Raw genomic sequence first — 16,459 nt, forward strand, 5'->3', positions numbered from 1 at the left:
GAGAACAAGAGATCAACAGCATTCTTCTGACCCAATAAATTTCCAGCCTTCCCCGTAGTATCCTCGGGTAGTCAAGGATAACTCTGGCGACTGAAACGTAAATTTACGGAATGCAGGGAGGAATGTAGCAGGCAATGTACATATCCAGCATAAATGTCGTACTATCTCCAATCACCTCGTCACAGATCCAAAAAAGTATGATCTGCAGTCCAAAAGAACAAGTATATTGTGCATTATGATACCATCCTTCACAACGATGTGAGAAAAAGTTTATTCATCACACTCCCCAAGCAGCGAAGCATACCGATTACCAAGCCCACAGAAGCCCTCACACTGCCCACCAACATCCCGCCCCTTATGCAGAACCTCCTCCATGCCCCACGCAACACGTTCCGCGCCCACCCTCGCGCCTTCGAGATTCGGCGCCCCAGGCCCAAGCCGGAGAGATGCCAGGCGGCCTGTCATGAATAATGGGACGTCATCCCGCCACGATAGATCATTCGTTAGACATGGGAGTCCTGACTTGACCTCGATCGGGTATTTATCGTTCATTTCGCGGAGCAGCGGCATCTCGCGCACGTCCGCCCGTACTCCAGTTGCGAAATAGATGTAGTCTATCGCAGGGAGGTCGGGGATTGGTGGGTCGGTTGTTAAGGTCCAGGTCTTGGTTACTGGATTGTAGTCGTGGGTTTTTATTACTGTGCAAGGGTGGATGGAGGCGCGGTTTTTAGCTGCGTGCTGCTTTACAATCTTTGTGTAGCGTGGTGTAATGCTGCCGCCATTTCGGGCGGTTTGAAGCATCTCAAGGCGCTCTGAGAAATATATTAGTGTCAGTCTTTAGATTGGTTTAGGGCTTTTTTAACAAATACCTTCATCGGTATCAGCAGACCAGAAGGCTGCTTTCTCCCAGTTTTTGTACTTGCCCATCCATGACAGAGTAATGTCGAAGTGTTTAACTATTATTCAAATGAGACATTGTCCAAAATTCAACGATTACCGGGGATGTTATACATACCCTTCATGCCGGACCGCAACAAGAACCACACTTTCGTCACACCCTTGCGAACCGCCATGTCCACAATCTGTGCTGACGACAGCCCGCCTCCAACGACAACAACATTGGTTTCCTGTCGCCGCTGGATCTTGTTCTGTACATTGGGGCTGGGAAATGATTTGATCTCCGTACTGTGACAACATGCTGCAGCACCCTCTTGTTCCGTCGAGGGTTTCCACGGATAAATCTTCGATACACCTGCTCCGCCAGGGCCGATGGCCAGGACAACAGACCGACTATAAAACTTCTCTCCGGTAGATGTGGTGACAGTGAACAGCTTTGAGGTTGAACTATCGGAGAGATAATCATACGAGAGATCCGTGGCCTCACGCTGCAAGATTTTACCGGGCTCATCCAGAGCATACCGCTGGATAATCGACGAACAATAATCCGAAAAAAGGTCTGTGGAAGGCGAGAAGTAATCTTTCCGATCACGTTCGTCTATTTCAGCTCCAATTGTTCTGCTTACAAGGATCCCATGGTTAGAGCTTTGTTTCAACCACATTCGCACTGGACACCACTTACTGAGTTTGCCCACCCTGTCTTCTCTTCTTCTTCTTATGTTTACTCATCTCCTTCCCAACGCACCCAGAAATCTCCCAAAGATCTGCGTCCCGTCCACTCTCCTGTGTATAAGCCAGCATACCATCCCGATCTCCGGGATCAACATGGAAGAACATCGGGCTGCGGAGCTGTTTGATCTCCAGCGTGCGGAATGCATTGTGCCACCGCTGCATCCATTTATCCCCAGAGCCATCCAGCACAAGAGTTGAGATAGATGATGTCGAGGATGTTGACGACGTCGACGATGCGGAAGATAGTGATGGTACAGGAGACGCAGGGTCAGAGGTACGTCTCGGGTCTTCTTGACGAGGACATCGGCGTTCGCTATCCCATTTTGCGGCTCGTACGCCCTTAATCTTACCGTGTCGTCCTTGGACCAGATTCATCCGCCCGCTGTGCTTCTTTATCCAGTGATAGCGCTGGTGTTCTTCGTCTGTGAAGACTGCTGATGGTGTTTCTTCGCTTAGGCGTGCGGCGACGGCGAGGCCACATGGTCCTGCACCGATGATGATTACATCGCGGATCTCATCGTCTTCTGGTAATTCTTGGGATACCGACATGTTAGAAAGGCGAGGTAGGGCTAGAGTTATGGTGTATGAGAAAAATGTAGTGATTATAGTAGTACAACAAAATAGTAAATTTGCAGGAACGTACGATCATAGGAGAAATACTATTCTTTATAGCCTATATTCTACGGGCATACTATATTTCTACAATGTCCTCGTGAGCTGACTATCGAGGTACTTGTCCCCAAGGTCCTTGAGGGATGACAACATATAGTGACAGCTTCATACTCCACAATTAACATCACGGATTTGATCACATTGGAGTCAATCTTTGAGGACCTTAGGGATGACTTGAATCATTTTGGCCTTTATACTTAAGCCTTTCCAATGTAATGTAGTGTTGGACATACATACACAAGCCATATCTAGCAATGTGAATATAAGCATCAATGGCCATGGATTCCATCCAGAGAAAAAATGCACCAAATCCGATACAAATCCTTAATGTTGCTGATTTCGCTTGGCCTCTTGTTCGAACCTCCACCCAATTAAGCCACATTAGACATGGTACGGCAAGCATTAACAGCTCTATAACGGCCACTGTGTACATCCATAAGAGCCCTGGAGCGGAGATGAAACAAGGTAAGAAATTGAATTCAATTGAAACCCTGGGACCTTCCAATATATATTCATGACGGATCCATGAAGCCCAATTTGATTGGTCAATATGAGACAAGACGAGAAGAAGAAAAGAAATTAAATTACTATGAAAGGAAAGATTTGCAGGGGGGAATAACAGGCACCAAAAACCACCAAAAAAGAAAAGCAACAAGAGAAACGAAACAAAATATACTTAAATCCCAAACATCCATCATAAAAGCCAAACTTGTGCCTACAGAAAATAGAGTCATTTATGCCATTTCTTTGTCTTCGCGCCAGCCTTCGTGCCAGCCTTCCGCCTAGACGCACCCCCTTCTCTCCGATGCCAAGGATCCGAAGGCCAAACCCAGCCTCTCACTCTTTTAGCATCCCTTTTCTCTCCAACCTGCGGCTCAGGAATCCACTTATCCTTCGGCTCCTCCAAAATCCTCTGACGAGTCATCGCACCAGGTCCGCCAACGTTGAGATGAGCAGAAGGCTGATGCGGAAGCGGCACCGACTTTGAAAGCATCAACAAAAAGTACAAGCCTAGACCCGCCGTCATAGCCGGTAACGCATCCTCAACCGGGTCCGGGTCCGAGGAGTCATGATGCGAGGGGAATGACGACGAGAAAGAGCGCGCGCTGATGGGTGTTGTGAGAGGTGCATCGCGCGCGTGTGCACGCCCGCTCCTTGTAGCTGCTGTCTTGAGGGGGATTGATGCCGCGATCTCTAGGTACCCAAAGTAGGGGATGTCGTCGCCGGTGTCACAGCCTGCTCGAACGCAGACGAGCTCGATCTCGGTGATTATAAAACCGTAGCGGCAGGAGTGCTCGCGCATGCACCGCTGCAGGTGGGCGAGTCCGTTCAGGTACTTTACGCGCCTGTGGGGGGCTTCGTTGCGCATGCCGGTGTTCCAGCGGTCGAAGCTTTTCACGATGCCAACTAGTCGGCCGCGCGGGAGACCGGCGCTTGTTTGCTCAGTGTCTGAGGCATAGTTTGCTAGGAAGTGCGGATGGCCGTGGTTTTTTTGGCCTGTGTTGCGCACGTCTGGGGCAGCGTAGAGTTGGAGGTGGTCTTCGCCTTGGGAGACGGCTAGGGCGGCGTTTACGGGCGGTGCGTAGAGGTCGCGGATTAGGCTCACTAGGTCGTGTTCTGATTCTGGCGCTAGGCTTGCCGGGGATACCGCCACGTGCGGTGTGAGCTCTGCTGGGATTTCGGTCTTCAGGAGCTGAATTAGTCGGCTATCCAGGGAGTCGAATGCCGCCAGTGAGAAGGAGCTCCAGCTGCGCAGGTTACGGATGTCCCACCAGAAGTAATCGTGTAGACCGCGAGTAGGAATTACGCTAACGTTGCGGACTAGATTGATTGGTTGGATTGGTAAGGTCAGGTATGACAGTAGAGTAGTGGACCTTGGGGTTAGGTTCTCCTGGGGACTGAGCGAGACCGGTGAATGCTGAGCAGCCGATGCGTGGCGGTAGTTATATTGAGGTGTCGGCACTGTCAGTGGAGTTGCAGGAGCATTCTGCACCCCCAGTCTTTGAGAATATGATGGATAGGGCATGATGTTTGGGGTAATTGGCGTAACTGGGGTGGTCGGGGTCGTCTGGGCCTGCATTTGAGGCGCATATTTTGGCAGCTCCCGGTAGGTGGGATACCCAAATCGGGTCAAAGTGGCGGCATCGATGACAGATGCCGATACTGAGCGTGAGTGGCTCCCGCCTGCCTTGCGCTTGTACGAAGGGGTGATAGTCACGGGCGATGACAAGGCAGGGAAGCAGCCCTGCGTAGTCATTGGGGCCGGCGAGATGGGAGAGGCCAATGTCAAGCGGTCCGCGACATCTTGTGTGCGGTTGACAGATGGCCGCACCAGTGGGTAAGGGATGAATCCAGGAGGCGGGTTCCGTGTATTAGAGAGAACGCGACGGTTACGAAGAGGCCCGCCAGCAGACACTGGCTCAATCACGACGTCTTGAGGCCTGATCTTTGGCAATAGCTTCGGGCCATGATAATGTCTAGTTGGCGAGGTGGTAGGACTGGTATTTCCAGTCATAGTCGACCAGGGAGAAGACTCGCTTGAATAGACGGAAGAGTTGGAGACATGACGACTATGTCCAGAGCCGATGTACTCCTCAAGAGAAAGACGCGGCGGCGTCGTTAGCCGAAAGCGAGCGGAATCGACAGCAGACATGATAGTGAAGTTGTTGACTAGGTATATCACCGAAACAATATATCATAAGAGTAACAAACGAATAAGGATCTGATGTCTGACCAAGTCGTTCACAGAGACATGATTCAGAAGGAGGATGTCTGGATGTTAAATGAACATCGACAGAGTCTCAAACAGCCAAGCATGGTGTATATAAAAAGATTGACGGACGAACCCTAGTCGATCTAGAAAAGATGAAACATGGAGAAGAGCCCCATTGTAACGCCTTGAGAATCTTTTTTTGGGATCCTAGTCTCCGATCAGAGGCATACCCACTCGATGAAACACGAAACTGCCGACATTGTGCCTGAAGACAGGCATGTTGAGCAACAAGCCCTTGAAACTACCCCTCGAAGGGGGTCTAGTCCGGCATAGTGCGGTTTCATCGGACTGTCGCGCGTTAAGATGTTACTATATTTTGCATTTTCTCCAACATCGTTCTTCAGATTGCCTCAAATGGTTAGCCTGCTGCAAGATTCTCGAGGCGTTCTAAAAACGGCAACAATTAGGTCACATTGCAGGGTAATTAGCAGACTTGTTGGTGACTTTTTCTGCTTCAGGACTCGCGGGGTCAGCGGTTAAGGGTTCCAAGAAATCAAACGGATAAAAATAGCCATCGGGGTTATGAAATGTGTGGTTCCAGGGTCTGAGCAGGGTAAAAAGACCCTTTGAAGGGAGAGTAGCTGCTCTAGATGCACCAGTGGCCGAATGTGATATCGACGTCGGCGGCTACATGTGTGGTGATGAGTTTGATGTACGCGCCGGGCACCTGGCGTCATATCCAGTGATTGGATAGTTTGATCCTTGAAACTAAGCAATGTCCCATAATTAGCAACGATTAATGCAGTTGATGAGGAGTTCATGCAGGAGACACCTAGAAAGAGGTTGAGATCAAATCGAGGTGGTTAAATCGGGGTGGTCAACCCATAACCGTGCATTGACCCCCGGTGTTTCACTGCTGTTAGTGCACATTGTGTGTAGTTAATATCGACCTTTTAGTACCGAGTTATTTTAGAATTGTATCTCATTAATTTGTCTTTTAATTATTTCATGACATTCATTTCATGTGGGTCGAAATGACCTAACCGAAAGAGTAAAAAAGGAAAACGAAAAAAGGTCTTCTATGCACCTTGACGAAACACTCAAAACGCTCGGGGGAATCTCTTTGAACCGTCTAAACAACACATTGAACGGTAAAGGCAATCGCAGAACATCAAAGAAACTTTAAGCCTTGATCTCGTACTTGCGGCGGAACATGTCATCCACCTCAGTCAAGTAGTAGACATCGGATCCAATAGTCTCGATGTTACCAGTGGGCTTAAAGTTCTTCTTAAGGTGGGCGTGCTCGCGGAGCTTGCACATGGCATCATATGCAGCAGGCTCGAGGATAGTGCGGGCATTGAGGCGGTTCTGGAGGTCAAGCTTCTCAACCATGTTGGACACATCGCCGACAATCTTGGCGCTGAACAGGGAGCTGGCAAGTCCGGAACCGTAGCTGAACAGACCGATGCGCTTGGGCTCCTTAGGGTCGAAAGCGACGTTGCTGAGCAGACTGGCCAAGCCGCCGTAAACGGTGGCAGTGTACATGTTACCGCACTGGGTGGCGACCTGGAGACCGGGGTTGACACGCTCGGCGAAACGCTTCTTGGTCAGACCCATGAAGGTCTTCTCGACGACCTTATCGGTAAGAGACTTCTCGTAATCCAGGTCGCGGAGCTCGGGGGCAACCTCGGCGAAAGCGGGGTGAGAGGGGTTGGCCAGGAAGTCGTTGTAGAGCATACGAGCGTAGGACTTCTGGACGAGCTTGCAGGTAGGGGCGTGGAACAGAATATAGTCGAAACGATCCAGAGGGGTCAGGGACTCGTCGATGGCACCGTTAGCACCATTGGCACCGTTGGCCTGGGCCTTCAGGGTCTTCTCACGGGCGTCGTAGGCCTTGTAGCAGGCATCGACAGCCTCGGTGTAGCACCGAAGGGAGTAGTGACCATCGACAACGGGGTATTCGCTGGTGAGGTCGGGCTTGTAGAAATCGTAGGCGTGGGTGAGGTAGGAGGCACGGAGACCGGGCTCGAAGACGATAGGGGCATCGGGGCCGATGACCATAGCAACGCAGCCAGCTCCACCAGTGGGACGGGCAGCACCAGCGGCATACAGAGCAATATCACCGCAAACCACGATGGCATCACGGCCATCCCAGGCGGAGGACTCGACCCAGTTGATGCTGTTGAAGACAGCGTTGGTGCCACCGTAGCAGGCGTTGACGTTATCGACACCCTCGATGTTGGTGTTTCCGTGGGGAGCGAAAAGCTGCATGAGAACAGACTTCACGGACTTGGACTTGTCCAAAAGGGTCTCGGTGCCAACCTCGAGTCTTCCAACGGACTTGGGGTCGACGTTGTATTTTTTCATGAGGGAGGAGAGAACGGTGAGGGTCATGGAGTAGATGTCTGCCGAGAAAGGTTAGCTGATTGGTCTTGATCCCCTTTGGAATATGCCCGTGCACATACCCTCGCGGTCATCACAGAAGCTCATCTTGGTCTGTCCGAGACCGATGGTATATTTCCCGGCGGAGACACCATCGTACTTCTCGAGCTCGACCTGGTCGACACACTACAATTGACAAATCAGCATCGATCCCAGGGGATACGATAGACGTGGAACCCTTACCTGAGTAGGGAAATAGACCTCAATGGCCTTGATGCCGATGTTTTGGGGACGAGTAGCCATGGTGGGGGGTATAGAGGGGTAACTTTGTGTTATAAGAGGAATAGAAGGTGAGGGTGAAGGAAGATGACTGAGATGAAGTATATGAAGGAGGTTGAGGTTAAGATCAAGAGAAGAGGGAGAAGTCTGAAGAGAAGGCGACTGATATAAGAATGAAAAGGAGTCTGTGTACTCGGTTCTACCGTGTACGATCTGTCACCACTTATTATTTTTCTTTTTTTTTCGCGTTTTCTTTTTTTCTTCGAGTGGGGAGATCTGCCCTCTTTTGCTACTTCTCTTGCAGTTCCTTTGGGCCGGATAATTCCCCAGGAGATATATAAGAAGTGGTTATACGGGGAGATTTGGACGTGAAGCTATACTCGTGACTCGTGGACCCCGTGATGCAGTGTATACAACACTCCCCGCTAACTTACCACTTCAACATCAACTTTGACAGTAAGTAACTAGCTAGCACATAGTTAGGTAATAAACAGTTACATAGTTACATCTCTGTGTTAGAATCCGCTACGTGGCTTTGAAAATTAAAACCCTCAACATCCAAGCTACGGTGTAAAACTGAGTCTGCCATCTTATCGATCTCTCTTGTCTCCACTCCGGTCATCTTCCAGGCTCAGCTTTCCCTCTTTGAGATCTTTTAATATCTTGAATAGTGGAAGGTTCCTTCTCATCCTCGAATCATTGCTTAGTGGAGCAATGGACCTCCCGGTCGTACCTCAAGATGGTTCAGTGGCATCACTTCGGATGTTTTAGCTAATTAGCCCGAAACTTGCTTCTCTATAATGAAGTCTTTGAGACTCTTCTCAGGTGGTCACTTATACCGTCTACTATGCTGTACGGAGTTCAGTCTGCCTTTGCTGTGTTGTATTATTCTGATACTGCCCTCGGATCTTCATCTTCTGGCGTGGATGGGGTATGTACTCCGTAGCATAATGGAGAACATCTGCACGACACTGCACGTCCGAGGTCTGATACATATATAAAAAAGAAATGACTCCCAAACCGGTTTGGACTAATAAAAAATATTCTAATCTACTAATATGTTGTCATAGCATTAAAGAATGCCCAATCTCTAAATGATGCGTAATGCAGTACCGAGTTGCCAAGCGTGGGTCACTCTCACTCCGGGGGCGTTTGCCTATCTCCTGTCTCTCTCCTATACAACTCCATCGAATTCTGGACATACTCATTCATCGGCATAGGATGTCGGACGTCGCTCATTTTCCTTTTTCCTACAGATCATGATCCTCCAGATCTCCGCACCCGCGTTACACCCTAGTTACAGCTCTCCGGAGCCCCGTATCTCCCACAATGGGCGACGAGAAGTTTGACTATCAGGCCGTCCCCATCCCTTCTTACGCCGAAGCTACCGGTCAACCCTCCTCATCTCGATCCGACCTTGGCGATGGAACAGATGTTGAACGACAGGGGCTACTCGGTCGCGATCATGCCGCAACCCGCGGCTACCACCCACCAACCGTCGAATCGGCGCGCTCTAGCCTGGATGACCTGGAATCATTGGCCTCACACTCAGACCGAGAGTCGGTGGAAGAACTACGGCGGGAGCTAGACCAGATGGACGTGGATGATTCGGCATCGGCCTCCTTAACCGGCAGACACACCCCTCTACGACATCGTTTTTCCAAGCAGCTATCGAGTCTGGGTCGTACCCTGTCCGCTATACAACGACCCTTCCAACGATATATGCCTACTTTCCGCTTCACGATCAACCTTAGTGACGCTAGGGCACGCTTAAAAGATCAGGGGTGCATCATGCTTCTCCGAGTATTCGCTCTTTTACTGGTGGTCACCTTAGTGTATGTGTTCTTCATCGCAGATGTCTTCAATATCAACAGTCGCATGGCCATGGGTCAGTCCTATAGCGCCGCCTCCGTCGAGAACTTCATTCAAGGCCACATCAACGAGACCAATATCGCCGATAATTTGCGACGAGTCACAAACTACACCCACGTAGCTGGCACGGAAGGCAGCTTTGCGCTATCAAAATTGATTGAACAAGAGTTCCAGAATGCAGGGTTTGATGAAGTGTCGCGGGAGGAATTCCAGGTCTACCTCAACTACCCACGCAAGGATGGGAGGAGAGTCGCCATCATCGATCCACCTAGTCTAGCTTGGGAGGCGAAACTCGAAGAGGACAACGCCAAGGACCTGATCTTCCATGGCCATTCGAAATCCGGCAATGTCACTGGGCATCTGGTGTATGCTAACTTCGGATCCCGGGAAGATTTCGAGCTGCTCGCAAATAAAGGAATTTCACTCGATGGCTCAATTGCCTTGGTCCGATACTATGGTACTGAATCAGATCGCGCATTGAAAATCAAGGCTGCTGAATTAGCCGGGGCTGCCGGCTGTATCATCTACTCCGATCCCGCTCAGGACGGATTTGTCAAAGGCCCGGCCTTCCCCGAAGGGCGATACATGCCAAGCGATGGCGTGCAAAGGGGCGGTGTCAGTATGATGTCGCAGGTAATTGGCGATGTTCTCAGCCCTGGATGGGCATCTACGCCGGGAGAAAACCATCGTCTGTCCCCCGAGGACAGCCCCGGTCTACCCAAGATTCCCAGTCTCCCACTTGCTTGGCGCGATGCACAGATACTTTTGCAGGGCCTCAAAGGCCATGGCTCCAAAGTACCAAAGGAATGGGTGGGCGGTGTTCCTGACGTACCAGAGTGGTGGACAGGTGACCAGGACTCCCCGATCGTTCATCTGATGAACCTGCAAGATGAAATAGAGCGGCAACCTATCTACAACATCCACGGCATAATAACCGGAATGGACGAGCGTGACAAGAAGATCATTGTTGGCAACCACCGAGATTCGTGGTGCATGGGAAGTGTTGACCCTGGAAGTGGCACTGCTACTTTCCTAGAGGTTGTACGAGCCTTCGGCGAGTTGCTCACCTACGGATGGCGACCACTTCGCACCATTGAATTTGTCAGTTGGGACGGAGAGGAGTACAATTTGATCGGCTCAACCGAACATGTCGAGAAGGAGATCGATGATCTCCGTGCAAATGCCTTTGCCTACCTGAATGTCGACGTGGGCGTTGCGGGCCCCGATTTCCGTGTGTCTGCGTCGCCTGTTTTTGAGCGCACCGTGCTACAGGTTCTGGGTCGTATCTCTGACCCCTATGCGAACGCAACACTGAAAGACATTTGGGATAAAAAGGGCTCAAAGATTACTCCACTTGGCGCTGGAAGTGATTATGTTGCGTTCCAGGATATCGCTGGCACTTCGAGCATTGACTTCGGATTTGAGGGCGAGCCCTATCCATACCACAGCTGCTACGAAACATATGACTGGATGGTTAATAACGCAGACCCCGATTTCCAATACCACAAAATCCTGGCTCAATTCTGGGGGCTTCTCCTTCTAGACCTTTCGGAGAATCCCATGCTGCCATTTGACCTAGAAGTCTACGGCGACTCCATTGTCGGATGGGTCAAAGACTTGGACAAATTTGCCAAATCAAAGAACGCCGAGGTAGACATGCAGCCCATGTTCAGGGCTGCGACCGAGATGAGAGCCAATGCTGTTACATTCCAGTCCTGGAACAAAATCTGGCACGATACTGTATGGGGCATGGGTGGTTATGAAAGCAATGTTATGGCAGTCCAGCGGGTGAACCATAATGCTCGAATGGCTGCTTTTGATACCAATCTACTTGACTTGGAAGAAGGCGGAGGTGTAAGTTGACGTTCTGCTTGATTCATTCCTCGGCCCTAACTGATGATTTGTACAGATCCCCAACCGCACACAATTCCGACACGTTATCTTTGGGCCAGAGCTGTGGTCCGGCTACGATCCCTCGATCTTCCCTGCTATCCGCGACAGCATCAACACGGGGAATTGGACATTGACCCAATATTGGATCGACCGGGTCGCTAACACCATCCACCACGCCAGCGACAAGCTGCTCCATTAATGTATTCTATCTATCTACCCTTTTCCTATTTGTCGTTCTTCTCCGCCATACTTCATCCGCTCTTGTCGGATTGATTCTATTATCATGTTCTAAACGAGCACTGTACAGCCCGACACCTGTCACTTGGTTGTCGGAATACCTCTATACCTGCATTTTGGGAACTTCTTTTTACGCCCATCATATACCACGCATGTCTTGAGCTCATACGGGCCTTAGCAGATTGTCCTTCTGTTGGTTCCATTGGTCGCCTCATCCTCATCTTTTCTTGAATGTATCTAGCTTCTCCTTGCCCCAGGCACCGGCGTTCATATTGGGATATATCATCTAGCTTCTAAAGGGTTCCAACCCTGCCAGTCCACATGGTTTGCTTGCTCGCTCCAAGTGCTCCACCCTTAGGGTAGTACTTCATTTTCCAAATGGAAATATTTCATTATGTAAGAGTCACATTTTCAGAGTCTTCTTATATGATTTTCCATGGTTATTGTATGTGGAAAGGGTCCTACTGACCGGGTGGACTGGAGCGGGAAAGAGCACTCTTATAACAATGTGGATGTTGGCTATGACCTACTACCATGTAAGTCAATGCTAGTTATTAGACAAAGACAGTCAAAACTAAGTCAAAAGTCAGTATGAGTATATGACATCAAATGAAGAGATGAAGAGCCTTCTTCCAGCCCAACTCATATTTTACTCATAGGTATCATAAACTAGACAGACGGCAAAGAAGGCTCAATCGCCATCAAAGACGGATGATCCGCCAAACTCTGCCAAAACCCAGCCTCAAAATCCCACAAATCCTGACTCAATAACGCCGCCCACTCATCATTCCCCTCAACCTCGGTCATTTCAGGCAAAGGCTGCGCTGGGTCCGAATGTGTTGAGTCCAAAAAACGCTGTATAGTCCGCGTAGCCTTAGAAAGCAATGGGTAATTTGGGTCCCCTGCTTTTACAATCGTGCCGATCTGAACCTCCGCCACAAACACACTGAGATCTTGTAACGACCGTGTACGGTGCGCTCGTGGCATATGCTGTTTCAACATGGCCAGAAGCATTATCCCCGCAGCGGGGAGACCGTAGTATGCGACCTAGTTAGTATGAATTTCAGTTTACTGCTTGCAAGTTGGGGGGTTTGTAGACAGAGTATGTTAATTTGAACATCAAGTCAATTCCATACATACCTTCCAAATAAGACCCGTCCCAGAATTAGTGAGCTGATCCCGCAGCAGAATAATCTCCACAACGAGCGTGAGCATCTGACCCGCCGTCTCGATGATCGGTAGATCGGGCTCAGTCGGTGATTTAAGAAGCAAAAGACGAAGCAAGAATAGCACATGCAAGTGGTGCAGTCGTACACCGGCGACGAAGTCTCGCTCGAAGGATCCTTGTGTACAATTCTTTAGGCTGCTCTCGAGTCGGAAGTGGGATGGCAGTTGTTGCCACTGCGTCTCTGCTTGGCACTGTATATCACTGTGCCATTTCTTGATTAGCTATTGTTTACTTTGAGATATTCGGTGTGGCATTGCGTTGCTTTTGAATACCTTGCTCGCTGCGCACATGATGGATCATGCTTGTCTTGAAGAAGCTCCCATATCTCCTCCTTTAGTGATGCGCACAGTGCAGACCACCGCGTGTCAGCCCGGTACCCGGGTTCCGCGTCTGGGGTCCAGTCGGCTGAGCCTTCTTTTGCATTCTTGCAGGATGGGATTTGAAAGTGACAGAAGCGTTTGTTCATTCGTGGTGGGCGGCCGAGGAATATTGCTATATTCTTGTCTGCGGAGTATATACGCGCGAAGGCTGTTTTGCGCAATTCTTTGAGGAATGGCGGGATTCCTGCTTTAATTTCGATGTTCTCGTGGTAGCCAAGGGCAAATGTGGAAGATATTGCATCGCCCAGTTTGCGCCAGGAATGGTAGCCTTTGAGAAATTAACATATGGCTAAGTGGAGGTAACAATTGCGGCTTGCAACCTACTCTGATCTCCATCCACGTAGGAATGGACGATAAAGTTCTCGTATTGCATGATCAATTGTAGATCATTCAAGCAATCTAAAGAGAGAGATATCTCCAATGCAAAATCACAAAGTTTAGTACACAATCTTCGGAGTGTGTACTGCTCTTGCTCAGTAGTATATAGAGACGGAAAGAACGCGATGTCAACTGTCGCACGACTAACAGCGGCAAAGAATATCCCCAACGTTTCCCAGCGAGAATTGTGATCCAAAAATTGAGCCGAGAAACTAGCCAGGTCAGAGGTATCATTGAAGTGTAGCGGTAGGGCCGAGTTCTGCACGAGACGTCTTGCATAGACTAGATGCCAGTTGTCGTCATGATATGTGAACAATTGGCTCACGCTCTGGGCACATTGGTCAACAAAGGGCTCTGCCAGGGCCAGATTGGCTCCTTTAGCTAGCCAGAACATGACGAGGTCTTTCATGGCGGACAACTTATATGTTGTCAAGAGATGTTTGAGGATATCTGCACCCTGTAGGACAAGATGGTTGTCCCCAAAGAAATCCGAGTGCAGATCCTCTGGTGCGACTTGATGACTACCGGGGCCATGGTCTCCGTCCGGAGTGATGTGCTTGAATATAGCTGCATGGCTAGATGATCCTAGATACCCAGGGTTTGGGTATGGATTACGCCTTGGATTAAATAATGGCGATTTATCTGGTGGATTCACGCTGCAAATATATTATTAGCCAATTCGGATACAATCCAGGCAAGTATGAAACTGACCTTTGCTTCTCGACTCTTCTCCGCTTGAAGGGCGTAGTCCTATAGATGCAAATCCCCTTGCTAGCACTACAACGCGTGCAAATGGGCAGCTGATGGTCGCATGCCAGTTTAGCCTTTCTGCAGGCTTCACAAGCAGCCAGGCGTGACATGGCTGGTCTCGCGGAGTTTGTCCCGCCAGTGGAGACAAAAGGGTGAAGTCGGCTAACAATGGCGAGATCGGAGAGTCGGAGAATCGGCGTGTCGCCGATAAGATGCGGGGATCCATTCCATCCATCTATAAATACTCGTTTTGCGTCCCTCTCTTAACTTCAATATCACATTCATTATGACTCAAGATATAAAACTCGCAGAGTACCTGTTTACCCGGTTGCGCCAGCTGGGCGTCGACTCCATGTTCGGCGTCCCTGGTGACTACAACCTTCGTCTATTAGATTTCGTCACTCCCGCCGGTCTCCACTGGGTGGGCAACTGCAATGAACTCAATGCCGCCTATGCAGCGGACGGATATGGTCGCATCAAAGGCCTGTCTGCACTGATCACTACATATGGCGTTGGCGAGCTGTCCGCTATCAACGGCATTGCAGGCGCCTATGCCGAGAATACACCTGTGTTACACATTGTCGGAACTCCACCGCGCCCACTTCAGAGCGCGCGCACGTTTATGCACCACACTTTCTCAGATGGCGACTACCGTCGCTTTGCGAACATGTCGAAGCATGTCACTGCAGCTCAAGTGAGGCTGGAAGACGCTGCCACAGCGCCGGAACGGATCGACTATGTCCTGCGCCAGGCGTTGGTCCACAGCCGTCCGGTCTACCTTGAATTGCCCGATGATATGCCCGACGTGCTGGTGTCGGCTAAAAATTTGGAAACAAAGATCAGCATTCCTCAACCACCAAGCTCTACACAAGAGCCCGAAGTGCTGGCTCGCATCTTGGAGAAAGTGTACAGTGCCAAGCGTCCGCTCATCTTCGTGGACGGAGAAAGCACAGGTCTTGGTATCGTCGAGCAGATCGATGCTCTGATCAAAGCAACCAACTGGCCCACATGGACAACCGTGTACGGCAAAGGCCTAGTCAACGAGCAGCTGCCAAATGTGTACGGATTGTACGCAGGAGCCTTTGGCGACAAGTCAGCGCAGGAGTACTTCGACGAGGCAGATTTGATTCTGGCATTCGGACTGCACAATAGCGACTCCAACACCTATTACTTTACGACAATCCCCAAGCCCGCAGTGTCAATCGCCTTTTCAGGCAGTACCGTTCAAATCGACAATGATACTTATCGCGACCTGTCCGCCCGCAACATTCTATCAAACATACTCCAAAGCCTCGACTCCACCCGCCTAGTCAAGGCCACCGGACCCCCGAAACAAGAAATCACATTGGCCAACATCAAAAACACAGACCCCCTCGCGCAAGACAACTTCTACCGCCTGGTAAACCCGCTCTTGCGCGAAGGCGACATAATCCTCACCGAGACGGGCACCGCCTCGCATGGCGGCCGGAACTTCAAACTGCCTCCGAAATGCCGCATCTTCGGCGCGGTCACTTGGCTCTCGATTGGATTCATGCTCCCGGCAACACTAGGCACAGCGCTAGCGCAGCGTGAGCACAACAAGGTCACAGAAAGCAAGAGTCAGACTATTTTGTTCATCGGCGATGGAAGTCTGCAGATGACAGCGCAGGAGATCAGTGTGATGATCCGTGAGAAGTTGAACATTATTATTTTCATCATCAATAACGAAGGCTATACCATTGAGCGGGTGATCCACGGACGCAAGCAGGTGTACAATGATGTGCCTTTCTGGAGACACGCGCAGGCGCTGAACTATTTCGGAGCTGATCAAGAGCATGCGGCGAATAATAGTTTTACGGCGAGGACCTGTGGCGAGTTGAAGGATGTGTTGGCTAGCGAGCAGATTCAGAATGGATCTGGGGTGAGGCTTGTTGAAGTCTTTATGCATAGGGAGGATGTGCAGGGAGTTTTGCTGCATTTACTGAACAAGCAACTTGCTCAGGAGAAGGGGGAGGCAGAGCAGCAGAGTTAGATTTAGAATGAGAGAGAGATCACTTGTTACATAAA

General features: G+C 50.1%; 6 protein-coding genes across 6 annotated transcripts; 2 read left to right on the forward strand and 4 right to left on the reverse strand.

Moving 5' to 3' along the window:
- Window positions 1-270: 270 nt before the first annotated feature.
- LCP9604111_2777 (FAD binding domain protein) lies at window positions 271-2,178 on the reverse strand (the record flags this gene model as incomplete). The annotated part of the gene is made up of 4 exons (XM_039070291.1): window positions 271-812; window positions 870-956; window positions 1,016-1,515; window positions 1,580-2,178. 4 exons carry the CDS (start codon window positions 2,176-2,178, stop codon window positions 271-273), a joined length of 1,728 nt encoding a protein of 575 aa, XP_038931529.1.
- Window positions 2,179-3,031: 853 nt separating this feature from the next.
- On the reverse strand, window positions 3,032-4,954 carry LCP9604111_2778 (uncharacterized protein; the record flags this gene model as incomplete). Its single annotated transcript, XM_039070292.1, has 1 exon — window positions 3,032-4,954. The coding sequence occupies one exon, from the start codon at window positions 4,952-4,954 to the stop codon at window positions 3,032-3,034; it is 1,923 nt and encodes a 640-aa protein (XP_038931530.1).
- A 1,242-nt stretch (window positions 4,955-6,196) lies between these two features.
- Window positions 6,197-7,699, reverse strand: erg13 (hydroxymethylglutaryl-CoA synthase; the record flags this gene model as incomplete). Its single annotated transcript, XM_039070293.1, has 3 exons — window positions 6,197-7,419; window positions 7,480-7,582; window positions 7,640-7,699. The coding sequence occupies 3 exons, from the start codon at window positions 7,697-7,699 to the stop codon at window positions 6,197-6,199; spliced, it is 1,386 nt and encodes a 461-aa protein (XP_038931531.1).
- A 1,305-nt stretch (window positions 7,700-9,004) lies between these two features.
- LCP9604111_2780 (M28 family metallopeptidase) lies at window positions 9,005-11,639 on the forward strand (the record flags this gene model as incomplete). The annotated part of the gene is made up of 2 exons (XM_039070295.1): window positions 9,005-11,401; window positions 11,457-11,639. 2 exons carry the CDS (start codon window positions 9,005-9,007, stop codon window positions 11,637-11,639), a joined length of 2,580 nt encoding a protein of 859 aa, XP_038931532.1.
- A 707-nt stretch (window positions 11,640-12,346) lies between these two features.
- LCP9604111_2781 (transcriptional regulator family TF) lies at window positions 12,347-14,523 on the reverse strand (the record flags this gene model as incomplete). Its single annotated transcript, XM_039070296.1, has 5 exons — window positions 12,347-12,724; window positions 12,818-13,106; window positions 13,178-13,553; window positions 13,610-14,319; window positions 14,375-14,523. 5 exons carry the CDS (start codon window positions 14,521-14,523, stop codon window positions 12,347-12,349), a joined length of 1,902 nt encoding a protein of 633 aa, XP_038931533.1.
- Window positions 14,524-14,699: 176 nt separating this feature from the next.
- On the forward strand, window positions 14,700-16,424 carry LCP9604111_2782 (alpha-keto acid decarboxylase family protein; the record flags this gene model as incomplete). Its single annotated transcript, XM_039070297.1, has 1 exon — window positions 14,700-16,424. One exon carries the CDS (start codon window positions 14,700-14,702, stop codon window positions 16,422-16,424), a length of 1,725 nt encoding a protein of 574 aa, XP_038931534.1.
- Window positions 16,425-16,459: the final 35 nt, after the last annotated feature.

Source organism: Penicillium roqueforti (assembly GCF_015533775.1).
Source record: "Penicillium roqueforti strain LCP96 04111 chromosome Unknown scaffold_03, whole genome shotgun sequence".
NCBI classification, from domain to species: domain Eukaryota; kingdom Fungi; phylum Ascomycota; class Eurotiomycetes; order Eurotiales; family Aspergillaceae; genus Penicillium; species Penicillium roqueforti.